Source organism: Notamacropus eugenii, chromosome 6 (genome assembly GCF_028372415.1).
Source record: "Notamacropus eugenii isolate mMacEug1 chromosome 6, mMacEug1.pri_v2, whole genome shotgun sequence".
In the NCBI taxonomy this organism is placed as follows: Eukaryota; Metazoa; Chordata; class Mammalia; order Diprotodontia; family Macropodidae; genus Notamacropus; species Notamacropus eugenii.
In genome coordinates this window covers 200,067,224-200,085,351 of record NC_092877.1, presented here as the reverse complement: position 1 = coordinate 200,085,351, position 18,128 = coordinate 200,067,224, and the positions used below count along the sequence as shown (strand labels likewise).

The 18,128-nt window shown below is 33.7% G+C and overlaps 1 protein-coding gene across 1 annotated transcript in view; it reads right to left on the bottom strand.

Moving 5' to 3' along the window:
* MRPS9 (mitochondrial ribosomal protein S9) overlaps positions 1 to 18,128 on the bottom strand; it is a 93,744-nt gene that overhangs the window by 9,047 nt on the left and 66,569 nt on the right. Inside the window, exons 6-9 of the mRNA XM_072621745.1 lie at positions 13,598 to 13,680; positions 12,613 to 12,688; positions 10,348 to 10,516; positions 9,465 to 9,573 (exon numbers count right to left, since the gene is read on the bottom strand). Of these exons, the coding sequence (XP_072477846.1) occupies positions 9,465 to 9,573; positions 10,348 to 10,516; positions 12,613 to 12,688; positions 13,598 to 13,680 (437 nt within the window). The remainder of the gene's footprint in view (positions 1 to 9,464; positions 9,574 to 10,347; positions 10,517 to 12,612; positions 12,689 to 13,597; positions 13,681 to 18,128) is intronic.

Here is an 18,128-nt window from a genome sequence, read left to right as displayed (position 1 = left end):
CTTCCAGGAAATAAATTTAGGTGTTACTTACATTTTCATTTCGAAAAATGTACTAACCTAAGTAATACCTTCTGTCTTGTTCTTAACTGTACTTCAGTGAAAATTTATTTGAAAGAAGGCTGAGTTTTAGGAACTCAGGAATTACCTATGCAATTTATACATACTTGTGAAATATCAAATGATTGTAATAAAATTAACAATATCTCACTTCAATTAAAACTGATAAAAAATGAAAACATGGTTATAAACCATGAGTTGCAAATTTACTGGCAAATAAAGATGGTCAATTCTCCTTATTCCAGGGAGAAAGGGAATGAAAGAGAAGGAGGGAAAGAGAGGGAGAGGGAAAGAATACTGGCACCTAAACTGACAAAAAGCAAGCCACTGGAATATTTTTTTTAAAATGCACAGAAGATGGAGGTGGAGCCAAGATGGCAGAGTGAAAGCAGAGACCCACTTGCGCTCATCCACAAATTCCCTACCTCTTAGATGTGAATCTGAACGAATTTTAGAGTGGCAAGATCCACTGCGAGACAGAGTGTGGCAGATATCCTGACCAGGACAACCCAAAAGATCGACAGGAAGGATCTGTTACACCAGGCTGGGGGAACACAGAGCACGTGGAGCTGCCAAAACAGATGTGGTTACAGTGGAGAGGGAATGGCTTGGGTGTGCTGAATCTCCAGCAGCAGCTCAGATTCCAGCAGTGCCAAGTGAGAGACAAGTGCAGGGCTTGCAGCAGCAGCTGCAACCACTCCTGGAGCTATTAGCCCACAGACTAAACATTTGAAAGTCAGCTACTTGAATTTCTGGGAGCCAAAATGGCAGAATAAACTGTAAGTGCTCTCATCCTTCCTGATGAACCTTGAAAAACTCAGAGACTACTGCACCAGGAAAAATCTTAGAATAGTGGAACCAGCAGAAGGGGAGAAGTGCAGGACTTGAAGTGTCCCAGTAAGCCCCACCTGAGCAAACCATCAGGAAATCCTGAGCCCAAGGGGGGTGGAGCCAGTAAGTGCCAACACCAGGGACCAAAGTGTGCCTTAGCACAGCCAGGGGAATTGGGCAGACACCAGTGCAGATGGGGTTCGTGCAGTCCAAGGGGAGGAGGAGACCCCTCTGTGGCCACACCACCCCTCCATGCACACCTCATGTCATGAGCTTAAATGTAACCCTAGGGAAACTCAGACTTCACCTGGCTTTGGCCTTGGCACACACCAGCCAGCTTAGCACCAGAGAAGCTGCAGTATTATATAGATTCCAGTTGAAAGAACCAGAGGCCACACAACACAAGGCCAGTAAACAGGACCCTAGCTCTCAGCATAAGCAACAGAGCTCCTATGCCCCAGAAGCAGAGATCGACTTTAAAAGCCAGGAAGAAGGCAATCACCATGAGCAAAAAGCAAATTAGAAAACCAAAGACCATAGAGTCTTATTTTGGGGAGAGGCAAGAACAAAATATGAATTCAGAAGAGGACAGCATTGACACTATACTCACATATGAAACCTCAAAAGGGAATATGAACTGGTCTCAAGCTCTTGGAAGAGCTCAAGGATTTTAAAAGCCAAATTAAAGAGGTAGAAGAAAAACTGATCAATGATTTAAAAAATACATTCAGCTCCTTAAAAAGTAAAATTGGCCAGATGCATAAGGAGATACAAAACCTAACTGGAGAAAATAACTCTTTAAAAAAGGAAGTTCAAAAGCTAACTCAAGAAAACAATTCGTTAAAAATTAGAATTGGACAAGTAGAAGCTAATGATTCTATGAAGCATCAAGAATCAAACAAAATCTAAAGAATGAAAAAATAGAAGAAAATATAAAATATCATACTGGAAAAACAACTGACCTGGAAAATAAATCCAGGAGAGAAAATCTAAGAATCATTGGTTTCCCGGAAAGCCATAATGAAAAAAGAGCCTAGACAGCATCTTCCAAAAATCATTCAGGAAAATTGCTATGAGGTTGTAGATCCAGAGGGTAAAATAGTCATCGAAAGAATCCACTGATCACCTCTTGAAAGAGATCCTAAATTGTAAACACCAAGAAATGTTATTGCCAAATTCCAGAATTATCAGGTCAAATACTGCAAGCAGCTAGAAAAAAACAATGTAAATATCTAGGAACTACAGCCAGGATCACACAAGACCTTGAAGCTTCTACATTAAAAGACTGGAGGGATTGGAATATATTTCATAAGGCAAAGGAGCCTGGACTACAACCAAGGATCAACTACCCAGAAAAACTGAGCATAATCTTTCAGGCAAGGAGATGGCCATTCAATGAAATAAATGATTTGCAGACCTTCCAGATGAAAAGGCCAGAGCTTAGTAGAAAATTTGATCTTCAAATATAAGACTCAAGAGAGGCATAAAAAGGTAAACGGGGGGAAAAAAAAACAACTTGTTATTCAATATGGGCAAACTTTATATCCCTATATGGGAGGATGATATTTGTTAATTTTAAGAACTGTATATTTATTACAACATCTGAAAAGTATATACATAGATAGAGGGTGTGGGTATAAATTAACTGATGTGATGATAAAAAACTAATTAAAGGGTGCAGAGGAATTGTAATGAGAGAAGAGAAGGCAGAAAATGGTAAATTATATCACATGAAGCACAAAAACATATTACAGTAGAGGGAAAGAATGGAGAGAGGGAGATAATCATTATTTGAGCTTTACTCTTCTCAGATTTGGTTCAAGGAGGGAATAACATTCTCAGTTAAGTAGAGAAATCTAACTTGCACTACAGGAAGTAGGAAGGGAAAAGGGAAAGAAAGGGGAGGGGGGCTGATAGAAGGCAGGGAAGACTGAGGGAGGAAATGGTCAAAAGTAAAACTCTTTTGAGGAGGGAAAGGGAGAAATAAAACCATAAATGGGGGGAAACAGGATGGAGACATAGACACAGATAGTAATCCTAACTGTGAATGTGAATGGGAGGAACTCTCTCACAAAATAAAGGGGGATAGTAGAATGTATTAAAAACCATAATCCTACAATATGTTGTTTACAAGAAACACATCTGAAAGGGGGGGAGGGGGGCAGACAGAGAAACACACAGGGTAAAAGTAAAAGGCCGGAGCAGAATATATTATGCTTCAGCTGAAGTAAAAAAAAGCAGGCGTAGCAATCCTAATCTTAGACAGAGCAAAAGCAAAAATAGATCTAATCAAAAAAATCTAAGGAAGGAAACTACATCCTGCTAAAAGGCACTACAGACAATGAAGTAATATCATTACTAAAAATATATGCACCAAGTGGTATAGCATCCAAATTCTTAGAGGAGAAGTTAAGGGAATAATAGAAAGAAACAGACAGCAAGACTATACACTAGTGGGATACTTCAACCTCTCCCTCTCTGAACTTGATAAATCTAATCACAGAATAAACAAGAAAGAAATTAAGGAGGTGAACAGAATTTTGGAAAAGGTAGATGTGGTAGACCTCTGGACAAAACTGAATGGGGATAGAAAGGAATACACCTTTTTCTCAGTGGCACATGGCACATGTACAAAAATTGACCATGTACTACACTAGGGCATAAAAACCTCACAATCCAGTGCAGAAAGGTAGAAATAGTCAATGCATCTTTTTCAGATCATGATGCAATAAAAATTATATGTAATAAAGGGTCATGGAAAGATAGAACAAAAATTAACTGGAAATTAAATAACCTAATCCTAAAGAATGAGTGGGTCGAACAGCAAATCAGGATTTCATTTAAACAATCAGGAACTTCATTTAAGAGAATGACAATAATGAGACAACCTACCAAAACTTATGGGATGCAGCAAAAGGCAGTTCTTAGGGGAAGTTTTATCTCTCTAAATGCTTACATGAATAAAATAGAGAAAGAGGAGATCAATGAACTGGGCATGCAACTGAAAAAACTAGAAAAAGAACAAATTGAAAATCCCCAAATAAATATCAAATTAGAAATACTGAAAACCAAAGGTGAGATTAAAAAATTCAAATTAAGAAAATTATTGAACTAATAAATAAAACTAAGAGCTGGTTTTATGAAAAAACCAATAAAATCGATAAACCTTTGGTCAATCTGATAAAAAAGAAAAAAGAAAAAAAAGAAAATTACCAGTATCAAAAATGAAAAGGGTGGGCATACAGTTGGGCAAAGTAATTTCTAATTACTGTTTTAATATCCTCCTCACTGGAGGTGAGTTCACCCTTTTCATTTTTGATATTGATAATTTGGTTTTCTCCTTTCTTCTTTTTTAATCAAACTGACCAAAGGTTTATCAATTTTATTGGTTTTTTGGAGTGAAAGGAGCAGAACCAGGAGAACTTTGTACACAGCAAAAACCACTATGTGCAAGGAATTTTTCTGGTAGATTTAGTACTTCATTGCAACATAAGGACTTAAAAAATTCCCAATGGACGCTTAAGGCAAAATGCCTTCTACATCCAGAAAAAGAACTATGGAATTTGATCGCAGAATGAAGCAGAACATTTTTTATGTTTAGGTATTATGTTTTGTTTTATGATTTCTCCCATTCATTTTAATTCTTCTATACAACATGACTAAGGTGAAAATGTATTTAATAGGAATGTATGTGAAGAACCTATATAAAATTGTATGCCATCTCAGGGAGGGAGTGGGAAGGGAGGGGAAAAAAATCTAAGATATATGGAAATAATTGTAGAACACTGAAAACAAATAAAATAATTTAATTTAAGAAGAATTAAAAGGGTGAATTCACCTCCAATGAAGAGGAAATTAAAACAATAATTAGAAATTATTTTGCCCAACTGTGTGCCCATAAGTTTGACAATTTTAGTGAAATGGATGAATATTTACAAAAATATAAACTGCCCAGATTAACAGAAGAGGAAGTAAAATAATTATATAACTCCATTTCAGAAAAAGAAATTGAACAAACCATCAATGAACTCCCTAGAAAAAAATCTCCAGGGCCAGAAAGATTTACAAGCAAATTCTATCGGACATTCAAAGAACAGTTAATTCCAATATTATATAGACTATTTGGGAAAATTGGTGAAGAAAGAATCTTACCAAATTCTTTTTATGATACAAATATGGTGCTGATATCTAAACTGTGGGAAGAACCGAAACAGAGAAAGAAAATTATGTACCAATTTCCCTAATGAATGTAGGAGCAAAAATTTGAATTAAGATATTAGCAAAAAGATTATAGCAACTTATCACGAGAATAATACATTTTGATCAGGTAGGATTTATACTAGGAATGCAGTGCTGGTTAAATATTAGGAAAACTATCAGCATAATCAATCATATCAACAACAAAACTAACAGAAATCATATGATTATCTCAATAGATGCAGAAAAACCTTCTGACAAAATACAACACCCACTCCTATTGAAAACACTGAAGAACATAGGAATAAATGGAGCCTTCCTTAAAATAATAAGCAGTATCTACCTAAAACCATCAGCAAGCATTATATGTAACGGGGATAAGCTAGATGCATTTCCAATAAGATTGGGGATAAAAAAATGATGTCCATTTTCATCACTGTTATTCAATACAGTACTAGAAATGTTAGCTTTAGCAATAAGAAGAAAAAAAATTGAAGGAATGAGAATGGGCAAAGAAGAAACTAGGTTCTCACTCTTTGCAGATGATATGATGATATACTTGGAGAATCCTAGAAAATCAAGTAAAGAACTACTTGAAATAATAAACAACTTTGGCAAAGTAGCAAGATACAAAATAAACCCACACAAATCATCTGCATTTCTCTATATTACTAACAAAAGTAAGAGATAGAGAAATCCCATTTAATGTTACTGTACACACCATAAAATATTTGGGAATCTACCTGGCAAAACAAACCCAGGGACTATATGAACACAATTACAAAACACTTTTCATACAAATAAAGTCAGATCTAACATAACTGGAAAAACATCAGTTGCTCATGAGTAGACTGAGCTAATATACTAAAAATGACAATTCTACCTAAATTAATTTACTTATTCAGTGCCATACCAATCAAACTACCAAAAAGCTACTTTATAGATCTAGAAAAAATAATATCAAAATTCATCTGGAAGAAAAAAAGGTCCAGAATATCAAGGGAATTAATGAAAAGAAATGCTATAGAAGGTAGCCTAGCCATAACCAAATCCAATGCAACCAAGATTAGGAGGGAAGCAGAAAACTGGGAAAGAATTTTTGCAACTAGTGTCTGTGCTAAAGGCCTCATTTCTAAAATACATACAGAACTGAGTCAAATGTACTGAGTCATTTCCCAATTGATAAATGGTCAAAGGATATGAACAGGCAGTTTTCAGAGGAAGAAATTAAAGATATCTATAATCATATGAAAAAATGCTCTAAATCACTATTGGTTAGAGAGATGCAAATCAAAACTACTCTGAGGTACAACATCACACTTGTCAGATTGGCTAATGTGACAAAACAGGAAAATGATAAATGTTGGAGATGCGGGAGAGGTGAAACACTAATTCATTGTTGGTGGAGCTGTGAGGTGATCCAGACATTCTGGAGAACAAATTGGAACTATGCCCAAAGGGCTATAAAAATGTGCATACCCTTTGACCCAGGGTTGTATCCCAAAGAGATAATAAAAGTGGGAAAAGGACCCACATGTACAAAAATATTTATAGCAGCTTTTCTTGTGGTGGCCAAGAACTAGAAATCGAGGAAATGCTCATCACTTGGGGAATGGCTTAGCAAGGTGTGGTATATGAATATAATGGAATATTATTGTACTATAAGAAATGATGAACAGGTGAACTTCAGAAATACCTTGATAGACTTATATGAACTGATGCTAAGTGAAGTGAGCACAACCAGAAAAACATTATGCACAGTAATAGCCACAGTGTGCAAAGACAGTTTTTGATAGACTTAATCCTTCACAGCAATTCAAGGACCAAAAAAATTCCCAAAGGACTCATGATGCAAAATACCATCCACAACCAGAGAAGGAACTATGGAGTTGGGAGGGAGAATGAAGCAAATTATTTTCTCTTTTGTTATGTTTGGTTTTGTTTAGTTTTACTCATGCTTCTCCTATTTGCTTTAATTCTTCTTCTATTCAACATGACTAATGTGAAAAATATGTTTAACAAGAATGTATGTGTAGAGCCCATGTAAGATCGCATGCCGTCTTGGGGAGGGAGGAGGAGAAAATTTAAAACACATGGAAGTGATTGTTAAAAACTGAAAACAAATAAATAAATTCGAAAAAAAATAAAGTACCTTCATGTACTATTAAAAAAAAATTATAGAAGAGAAGGGGAAGTTCAGAAGGAGGCACAGAAAAGAATAGTTTTTTAAGTAATTAGTTCAATTTTATTACTTTTTTTGAAAAATATTATAAAATGAAGATTAATGATTTACTTTTCAATCCCTTTTGTGCTCTGTTGTGTATATGGAAATGAATATATTTTGTGTGCATTTAAGTTCAGAATTTAAAAAAATTGAACATTAAAAAACTACCACCACCACAAAAAACACACCTGGAGCACCAAGGGCTCCAAGGATATGATATGAGTTGACTGTAAGATATGAAGACTTTGGGGGCTACTAGGTTATGTGCAAATGTGGAATCTGCCTTTTTTTGGATAAGGTGTCATATAATAAGCAATAATTCATATTTATATCATATTTTACAAGGTACGTTCATCACAAAGACCTTGTGAGATAGGTGTTACATTATTATCCTCTTATTATAAACAAGAAAACTGAAGATTAGCAAAATGAAGGCAGTCCTACATCCTGAAACCATTAAGCAGCACAGTCACGTGGAAATTCCAAGGCTTCATATTTTTCCCCTGACAACTATGTTCTCAGTTGCCTTTCTAAAAATTCCAAACCTGGTACACTGGCACAATCTTCTCTACATGGTAAGTGCTCAAGTAAGTTCCTGCTTATTTGACTAACTGAATCAAAAGGACTGATTGAAGAACATTTGGTTTGTACAAGTTAGTCAGCTGATGGTGGTCAGGAGACATATACAGTATGATGCCTGGACATTCCATGGAAATTTGGCTGTCACTGCTGAACACATCAAAAAATAGCCTTGGATGGCCTTTGGCAATAATTTATAAAAGCCCTGATTTATAAAATTGTTTGCAATAATTTATAAAAGCTTTGATTTATAATTTATAAAAGTGGCTGATAGGAAAGCAACAGAATAAAAAAATTCTAAGAAAGAGAACTATGCCTAAAAACACAATTCCACCTCTATATCTATTTTCAATGGAATTTAGGCTATGTCATGTTTTTTGATATGAAAAGCAAAATAATGAAATCTTTATTGAACTTAAGCCCTGCTGAGAAATTTCTAGAGGATTAAAAGGATAATACCCTCATGTAAGCATTGGGAACAGATGCCTGGCATTCTCATTTGATCGTACAGCCCAAAATGCTTTAAAAAACAGAGGAGACAAAGCGTTAGGACATGTGGGATCAATCAATCAGAACTTCTATTCTTATGAATAACCTCACTTTCTCTTGGATGTCTTATGAAAGTAGGAGTTTAGAAAGATAGCTAAGGAAAAAATATTAAGTGGTTGAATAAAAAGCCCTTATGCACAGTAATCTGCTTAAAAATAATTTGTCCAAGAGGAGTAATAACAACTTTAATAAAATGCTTCTTGAATTGAATTTATATAGTGCTCTAGTGCTTGCATCATGAACATTTAATCTTTACACACCCACACTGTGAGGCAGGTACACAGGTATTATTACCTCTATTTTACTGATGAGGATTAAGCATGTTCAAGGGGTTAAGCAACATCTCAATATCCATCATAAAACTAGTGGGAATTGGAGGAGGAAACCAAGCTCCAGTTTTCCTGACTCCAAATCTAGTGCTCCTGCTTCTCAACTATCATGTGTCTCAAGCAAAGCTACATCCTTTTATCCGTTTGTACTGATTTCCTTACAAATTATATACAACTGAAAAAAATGTAATTGTCACAGAAAAAATGACACTAATTACTGCATAGGATTTTGCTATTATCCCAGGCCACTAAAGGACAATTTCTTTGCCAGCTCAACACATAATCTATTTTCAACACTGAATAAGAAAGTTATTTTCTAACATTTGGGAGAATCAAAGAAAAACATCCTATGAAGTAAATGGTAACACATTCACTGCTGTCAAGTTAAAATAGCCAAAGTTTCTCTGAACTGAGAGGCAGAAATATATTTTTTGTGGACATTGATTCAGCATAAGAAGATGAAATTGACAGCTTCTAATAAATAAATTCTAATAATATCTTATGAAGAATTTTAATAGCTAAATGTATAAAATTTTTAATGACACCTAGGAAAAAAAATCACCCTCTCCAGCTTAATGAACTTATCTTTCTTTAAAACAAACAAACAAACAAACAAAATCCCCAATGGCTCAGGAGCACAAGATGGGAACTTACTATGAAAGTGATCAAAGGATCAAATATTAAAAACTAGTACTTACCTGTCCTGTGTTACCGGAAAATAAAGCAAGTAATCCATTCCATTCACTTTTATTCTTCCACTTCCATGTTCATAAACTATTACTTTTGCTTTTGCAGTTTTTCTTTTGCCTTAAAGACAGGAAGCTCTTATTAGTGGAGTCTTAAGTTCACTTTGGACTTTTTAAAAGTACAAAGAAGTGTTTTTTAAAAGTAATGTAGAATGTTGAATAATCCTTGAGAAAAACAACGTTTAACATGCCACCCTCAAGCCAGGGTAGTCTTCTGTTCTCTGTACATCTTTTTCTTTTCAGATGTATTTCACAGTGAACAAAAAAATTTGCATTTACAAAATTAAAATTATTAAAGTATAACTGTATTTAGTAAAAAAAAAAGTCTTTCAGAGAACTATCTGTAAAAGTGGAAAGAGTCATCAAGACAAATACTGAAAACAAAGTTTAAAAGAAGACTCAAAAGAAGTGCTGTGGTTTCTGCTATCTAGTGCTTAATGAACTCTGGTAAGTTACTTTGTGTCAAACGTCTGTGCAAACATAAAAAGAAAAACATCTAGAATAATATTGAAGTTAATAAGCTTACTGTAAATGATTAGTAAATAAGTTTCACCACAGTAGGCATGTGGATTCATTATGCATAGTCATTTCAGAGAAGATAGATTTATTTTAAATATTTTATTTGCTCTGTCAGCTGAAAAAGAAACATGCATAATATTAACAGATTCATACATGTCCATATTTCCCTTGAGATGTTATCATGTACAGCTTTTTTGGAGATACTATCTTCAGCATAATCTTAGTAATAAGGGAAATGCACATCAGGGATAGAAGATAAATGAAAAAGTTACTTTTCTATCTGAGGTTATCTTCCTGTAACTCAAAGAGTCACTACCTTCCCCACTGCTGTAGGCCATTCCTTGCTCATCACACTGCAGAGGCTCAATCAGCTTTTTTTTGGACTGAACAGGTATGGCTCTGCGAAACTTGTGTACATATTCTTCTTCAGTGCTACCACATGGCAATGTCAATAACCTTTCCAGCAGTTGAATGAACCGCATATGCTGTAGACAATAAAAATTCATTAGAAGATGCAAGTGTAATTGCATTTGCTAAAATTTTCTATTTTTATATCCCTGATCTTTCCTATGTTGCTTTTCTTGATGAATTGTGACAGGATGACACTTTTGCATCCGCATGCTGGTTTAAAGCTGCACGCAGATGCATCTTATTCTAGGGGCCTGAAAATATCGAACCCTTTCCCTAACAAAGAATGAATCATTCCACTCAAAGAAAAAACCTCTCTGCAATACAGCATTATAATGTTAGAATGATGTTTCTATTATTTGTCAAAGAAAATATATGTGTTATCTTAAATGTGATTCTAATTCTTTTATTAGAATTGCATCAAGAAAAGCTTTGCAAGTCTTTTCCAATAAGTTATGTACATTGAAATGGAAACAGTCTGATTTCATGAAAATGTACCTCTTAAATTATATTTTATAATACACTTGGTAAATATATCTTTGCCTGTTCAAGCTGTGTTCCTTTAATGTTTATGATTTCCTTTAAAACTGAACAATCAAGCTATTTAAAAATTCAAGAGATACTTGACTTAAAGGGCAACCTCTTGAAATAAATTATCCCTGCTACTCTGTGAGTTTTTTTTAATAGTTCTTGAACATGTGATTAGAAAGTAAACAACTTGATATTAACCCTTTATAAATGGAAGCCAAAATAACTTACTTCTAAAATGTTAATGTAAAATCAAACAAATGCTACATGAACTCCCTAAAATATGGGTAACTCTGCCCAGTGTTACTCTAAAAATTCTTACAAAAATTTTTCAAACTTAGAAATTTCATTATTGCATTTCCTCAAAAGCCAATATTCTGTTGTGTCACAACTCTGAACAATTCCTAACGATGTATGAAATAATGCTGATAATGTCAAAGGTAGACAACCAAGGGTGTTATCATAATGAACATGTCATCCCTTTCAGTTGGATTTAGCTCTATTTCCTCTTTTATGCTCTCAATTCCTACAATTTATTTCCTTCCCTTTTCCTTCTGTTTTCTCTGTACCTGGTATCTGCAGACATTACTTAGTCCTGCTAGTGAGACTAAGGGATTGCTAGGTCTCCCACATTTTATTTTATCCCATCTCACACACACTATATGGTGCAGAAGCCACATTGGTATATTTTTTAAGGTATACCTTACAATGCTTAAAAATTGAAAATATATACTCATAAAATGTAAGGTAGAAAAAAAATGAAGCTAACAATGAAATGATCTTCTGAAAGGCAATGTGGATTTTTTTTAAAAAGTAAGCTCCAAGAGTACCAGAACTGAATTGTAATTTTGGCTAACGAAAACAGGGTCTAGCTTGAATGCTAACCAAACTCCTGACATTAAGCAAGGCATAACCGCTCTATTCAATTTATCAAATAAGGATAACAATAATTTAATCTGCAGCGAAAATACAGTAACACACATATTATGTGTTGGGAAGGCTAAGTGTTAGTAGTATTTTTTCATATCATTTATTTAGTACAGAGCCATAGAGCTAGACAGCTCAATTTGATGTCCAGCCCTCTCTGAGTTTATGAATTACAGAATTTCTTCTGACAGATCTGAGTGTGGAAGAAACATGAACTCTTAACGGTAGAGTATTTATAGTATAAGGTTGGTTTCCTACAGCTATATATAGCCATGGAAAGACTGAACAGCATGTAATAAAGATAAAAATAATAAAAACCGCAGTCGTATACACCACAGACAGCACAAAGTTTTCACCCCATATCATTTGAACCTATCTATTGTATATAATAGTACCTTATTACTTACTTTTAGCCAACATAAACTAGCTAAAGTAACAGGCTTATATGTGAATAATTACATCTGCTGCATTTACCAAAGTATTAGATGATGTTGGGGGTATTGATGAAGGGAGTATCTGGAGAACAGGCACGCCATTTTTTCTCACCACAGATAAGGTCTTACCAAGGCAGAAACTAAGTGTAAATGTTTAAAAAAGAGGAAAATTTTCTTAGCATCATCTGCCTCTGAGGAATATATCTACTGGATTCCTAAATGCCGCATGTGTCTGCTTTCTTATGACACAGGTCCCCCTTAAATTAAAAAGATTAATTACTCACATCTTGATCTGACAGTTTTTCCACTAACATTTCTTCTAGTTCCTCCTTAATCAGCCATCTGCTGCCAATCAGGTCTCTGTTAAAATATCACATATATTCTCATTTTAATTAACCATGCAATTAGAATTATATCACAAAGGACCACACATACAGTCATGCATGATTCAGAAAAACATTTTTATACCATAAAAGAGCATGACTTCATTCAAATATCAGGCAACTTATACTAGTTTAAGGCATTAAATGTACCTTAAGAATGAGATCTTTATACCTTTAGTTATCTTACCATATCAAGAATGAAATAAGGCATTAAGTAACATGTGCAATTAAAAGCTATCCTAAATTCCTACAAAATTCATTTTTGTTTTTTTTTATAATTAAAAATTACTTTAGGATCAAACACAAATGGACAAAAATTTTTTTAAAAATTCAGAAAATTAAATTTAATTAAGAAAATTAAAGAAAATTGAAAAAATTCGGAAAATTTAGGTTATTTAGAAAATGCTAAAAAAAAAAAAAAATAAGTGCAGTGCCAAGGGCAATAAAGACACTGGCATTCAAAATCAAATGAAGGTATGTTCAAAGACTGTGCACAAAAATACAAAAAAGGGAGGCAGATTTAAAACTCTATTAAAGTTTACAGAGTTGGTCTAACATGGCTTCTCAGTCTCTACAAGAAATGATACACTCAAAGAAAGGAAAAAACACAGGATTTAAAAATATACATTATGTTCATACAAGAAAGAACAGATTCAAACAAAGTGCTATGAAGCCCCAGTCTTAACTATAAAATACAAACAAATTGAGGATCTAAGTACTTAAAGTCAGAATCAAATCATAAGTGCAATATCTTTCCAGGTAAAAATCACCTAACATTTTGGACCCAAACGATGATAAATCTTTAAGTAATACATACTTTTTAAGCTTTAGAAAAACTACAAGTTTTAATACAAAGCATATATTGTAACTCAAGAGGGAAACTTACTGTTTATTTTTTTGAGGAAACAGACTTTTGGCTCTCAGGTGATCTGAGTATTTGTCTAGGTCTAATATCATTCCATAAACTTCCTAGAGCATGAGAAAGGGCCAGGTTAAAATGTGAACTATTTTAACTGTCTTGTCATACATTATATTCCATATTTCCCAATATATGCTATACTTAAACTTTCAAAGAGGGGTATACTTTAGCCACTACCTAGATACAGAAGGTAAAGTGAAAGGTTTTTTAAAAGTATCAATACAATATGCTTGCCTTAAATGAGAAGGCTGGCCTTTACCATTAAAGAGGATTTAGTTAATATACACAGAACTTACCTTGACTTGTTTCTAAAGTTATGCAAAAATATTTACTTTCATCTCAATAAGTTTTTGTAACAGAACAAATCTACTTGTTTTCCACTGATCCTTATGAACAAGTGCTAGCCTAAATCATTACAACTGTAAATAAAAAATAGAAAACTAAATTAATTTTAAATGGAGCATTTATCAAAATATAGTTCTGTAGATTACGAGTGTATATTTTGACTTGCACAATTTTTATTTAAAAAAGGTATATTTTGTTAAATTTGTATTCCATTTTGCTCTATATTTTACTGCTACATTTTGGAACCAAGTCTTTGTATGCAAGATACCTAAAACAACATATACAGTGTTTCAAAAGTCTTTGTGCAATTTTAGGCCTCAATAGTTTAATTAAGCCTTAATAGCTTAAAACTGCACAAAGACTTTTGGGCATCTTTTATAAAATACTTATGATGCAAGTAGGGTAGTGTTTGCCAACATGAAGGATAAAATTAAGAAAAGCCTTTCTTGGGCTATCTCCTGTGTTTAGTTGGGGTAGTCAGGTACAGGAAAACATTGAAAAAAACGTTGGTAAATTTTAAGAGTTACATTAGTTGGTTCTTAATTCCTTTAGGAAAATTTTCTGTAGAGACTCTTAAATGTTACCCTTTCCAGTACTCAATCCAGAAAATCTGTCCTTACCTCGAAACACATATCAAGACTTAAATGTTCATTTATTAAATCTTAATTAGGACTTTATCCACTTCCACAATAGAGTAAAACATTCTGTCTTTTGGAACAATTCTAAACCCTAAAATAGCTCCACTCCCCACATCTTTAATCTTTGAACAATCATCAACCACAAATGTGTATAATCATGATAATGGTAACAACTGAGATTTGAACCCAGATCTTCTGACTAAATCCAGGACTCTTTCAATTATACTACACTGCATCTCTCAAGGAATTAAGAATAGAATATACTTACTTCTGGTAAAGAAGGAAAAGATGTTCATAAAATGTTTAAGTACAAGAAGTCAAAGGAGACAGAAAAGACAGGGAAACAACAGCAAAAAAGGAAGAAAAAAACATTGGAAGTGATGGCAGAAATGATGGCAACGATAAAGCATAGATAATGACAGCGGGGAGACAAAAACCTATAATTCAGAATAATCTCTCTTTATTCTGAGGAACAAATTCAATAAACATTCACTAATGACCTACTACATGTAATGCAGTGCAGGTTGCTAGTTACCAGGGATAAAATGAGTAAAAAAAATCAGTTTCTACCCATCAGGAACATTGAATCTAGAGGGATAAGGCATGAACCATCATTATTTGTATGTGTTAAAAATATGATGATTTGCATAGGCCTATGATTAAGGTCAAACATAGTGATATAAGATATCCAAGGGAAAGGGATTTCTTCTAGCTGGGAATGAGATTATTTAAAGGGAAAGCAACTTCTGAAGTTGCATCTGCAGTAGATTTTGAAGAACGAAAAGTATTTTAGATGGCAGAGAGATGAATGAGGAAAATCTGTTCCAGTATCACCTGGGGGAGTTAACTCCACTTGGCTGAAATATATATTTTAGAAAGCAGAACAGTATGACATAAGGAAAGAAAGGTAGTCTAGGGTCAGATTGTGGTGGGTCTTGAACATCAGACTCAGGAGTGTGTATCATATTCAGTGGGGAATGGGCAAACCACTACAGACTTTTAAGCAGGAAAACAATGGGATCAGCTTGGAGGAACATTGAGCACACAAGAGATAATGGCAATAATACAATTAAAAAGCACAGTCCAGTGAAAACAGCGCATAATCAGAAGGTATTGACAACAATAACAATAATCAGATATTGACAACAATATCAGAAAGATAATTGTTCTGTACAATGGGTAGGTATGTCATTTAGTTTCTCAGTGTCCTTATCATATAAATGTCACCATCATATAAAACGGGAATACTGATAGCATCCTACTGAGAAAAGTATTTTGCAAAGCTTCAAGCATCATATAAACATAAATAATCATTACTCAGAACTCCACGTGACCCTCACAGCTCTAGGGTGCAGGAGCACAGAAGCATCACCATTCCCATTCTGCATTTGAAGAAACTGAGTCTTAAGAGATTCGAAGTAAATAATGCATGGTTTTTCAGTCATATCTTCTGACTGAACCTCAGTCCACTAGTCTCTCATTCTCCTTTATCACTATTACACACCATTACTACTTCACATCTGCATCTACAGCTGTACAAAAACACAGTATAATAACTGAAGGTAGAGAATGAATATTTAAAATGATTTCCATAAAAAAGATTTTCGTAAAATAAAGAACAAGCCAATCGGTGACACTTAATTTTTCCAGAATCATTAATTCCCTAAAGGTGCTAGATAGCTGAGGTTTTACCGAGTTTATTTCTATGGTTAATATGCTTTTAATTTTCAAAGGATATAAAGAAGCTTTCAACCTTACAAATCGAACTGGTACAGTATGCCAAAAAAAATTCTATGTACCTCTGAAAAATATAAAGGGATTAATTCTCAAATGTTCTGATAAAGTAAAGAACCAGGTAAAGATAAAATGTATAATTATATAATCCCAAATCTTTGAGGCTGGCAATATGCAAAAGTATTTTATAGCTAGAGATTGTCTGCCTAAGGACATCCTGTCAGCTGGAAGACCCCAACTAATTCTCTACAGCTTTTATGGTAGGAGGTAGAGGGATTTTCATTTTATCTTAAAAAATCCTCAGTCTTTAGACTTTAAGGGGTTACAGAAATTAAAGCCATCAAAAGGCCTTCTAAATATCAATTTAGGAAACTGGAAACAATTTAGTAATCAAAAAGATATACATTAATCAATCAATAAAACTTATTAAGAACCTACTATGTATCAGATCCTGTGCTAATTGAATTATTAGTGCATAGTAGATAACATACTGGTGTTACCTAAAACCAACTAGAGAAGAAGTATGATACTCTCCATTATTTTAGAACATATTTTTCTTCAGACATGAGGCAGTAAGAGTAGCAAAAGCAAGAATTTCATTCGTTTTACTAGAATATGAAAGTTCATAACAGGAATGCTGTTGACAGAATTATCTGAAATATATATTTTACCTACGTAATTTCTATCTATGTTCTTAAATTTTTCCTCCTACTGCTGTATTTTGGAACAAGCAGAGAGTGTATGTGTGAGTGAATCTGACATTTGTCAATCTGACAAGAATAAGGATGGTAGAACAATAATGTTCTTAATTTTTCTGCATTCTAAAATATTATGCATTTAAGATACATTCAGATGATTATTTCACCAAAATTAATTTAAAATTTATTAAGTACCAGTATGATTCTGGATTCAGGGTAATGATGAATAAACAAGTGAAACAACATATTATAGCTATTTTTTCTTTTTACATACTAAAGTTTTTCTCAAATTTTACTTGGTTAGAGGACACAGTACACTAAAGAGTAGATGACAGAGCCTCAAGTCCCCAAAGAGATGTCCTAACCTACATCAAAACAACCTTGAGATGATAAGATATGTCAGAAAGTATAAAAATCAAAAAATGTCACTGGTAATTTCTCCTTACATCATTTGGTTTCCACTTAGTTTTACAGGGACACTAGAGAATTAGGATGAATACTCTTACAATAAGTTTATATACTGTATTTAGTAGTATAATTTTCAAATATGACAGAAATAACCCAGATGTGAAATGCTGAATCATTAATCACAGTCATGATTAATATTTCATAAAATCAAAGCAAGCCTATCCACCCCTCGTGTCATCAGATTTCCATAATGTATGAATCAAATTTAGAAGGTGTCTGATTTGAAAATACCAGATGCTCAGGTTGCAAAAAAGGAATACTCAAAAACTACACCCAAGAACAGAGCATTATTTAACTTCACAGTTTAATTTTTTTTAACATTAATCATGTGGAAATTATGATTTTATAAAGAATAAACAAGCAACATTAGATGGGAGGAGAAAAGCTAGCCGTATTTTTTACACTTAAACAGTATTTTAATATTAACATTTTGGAGATAATATCTTCCAAAAATAAACAGAAAAATAAGATCTAAAATTTAAAGATTATAGAAAAGATTCTAGAAATGGTATACGGTTTCAAAACCCTACATTGAATTCCTTTAGGTTTTGGTCAGTGGTGCTCACATAACCAAATGAAAAAAATGTAAGAACAAATAAAATCCATTTATCACCA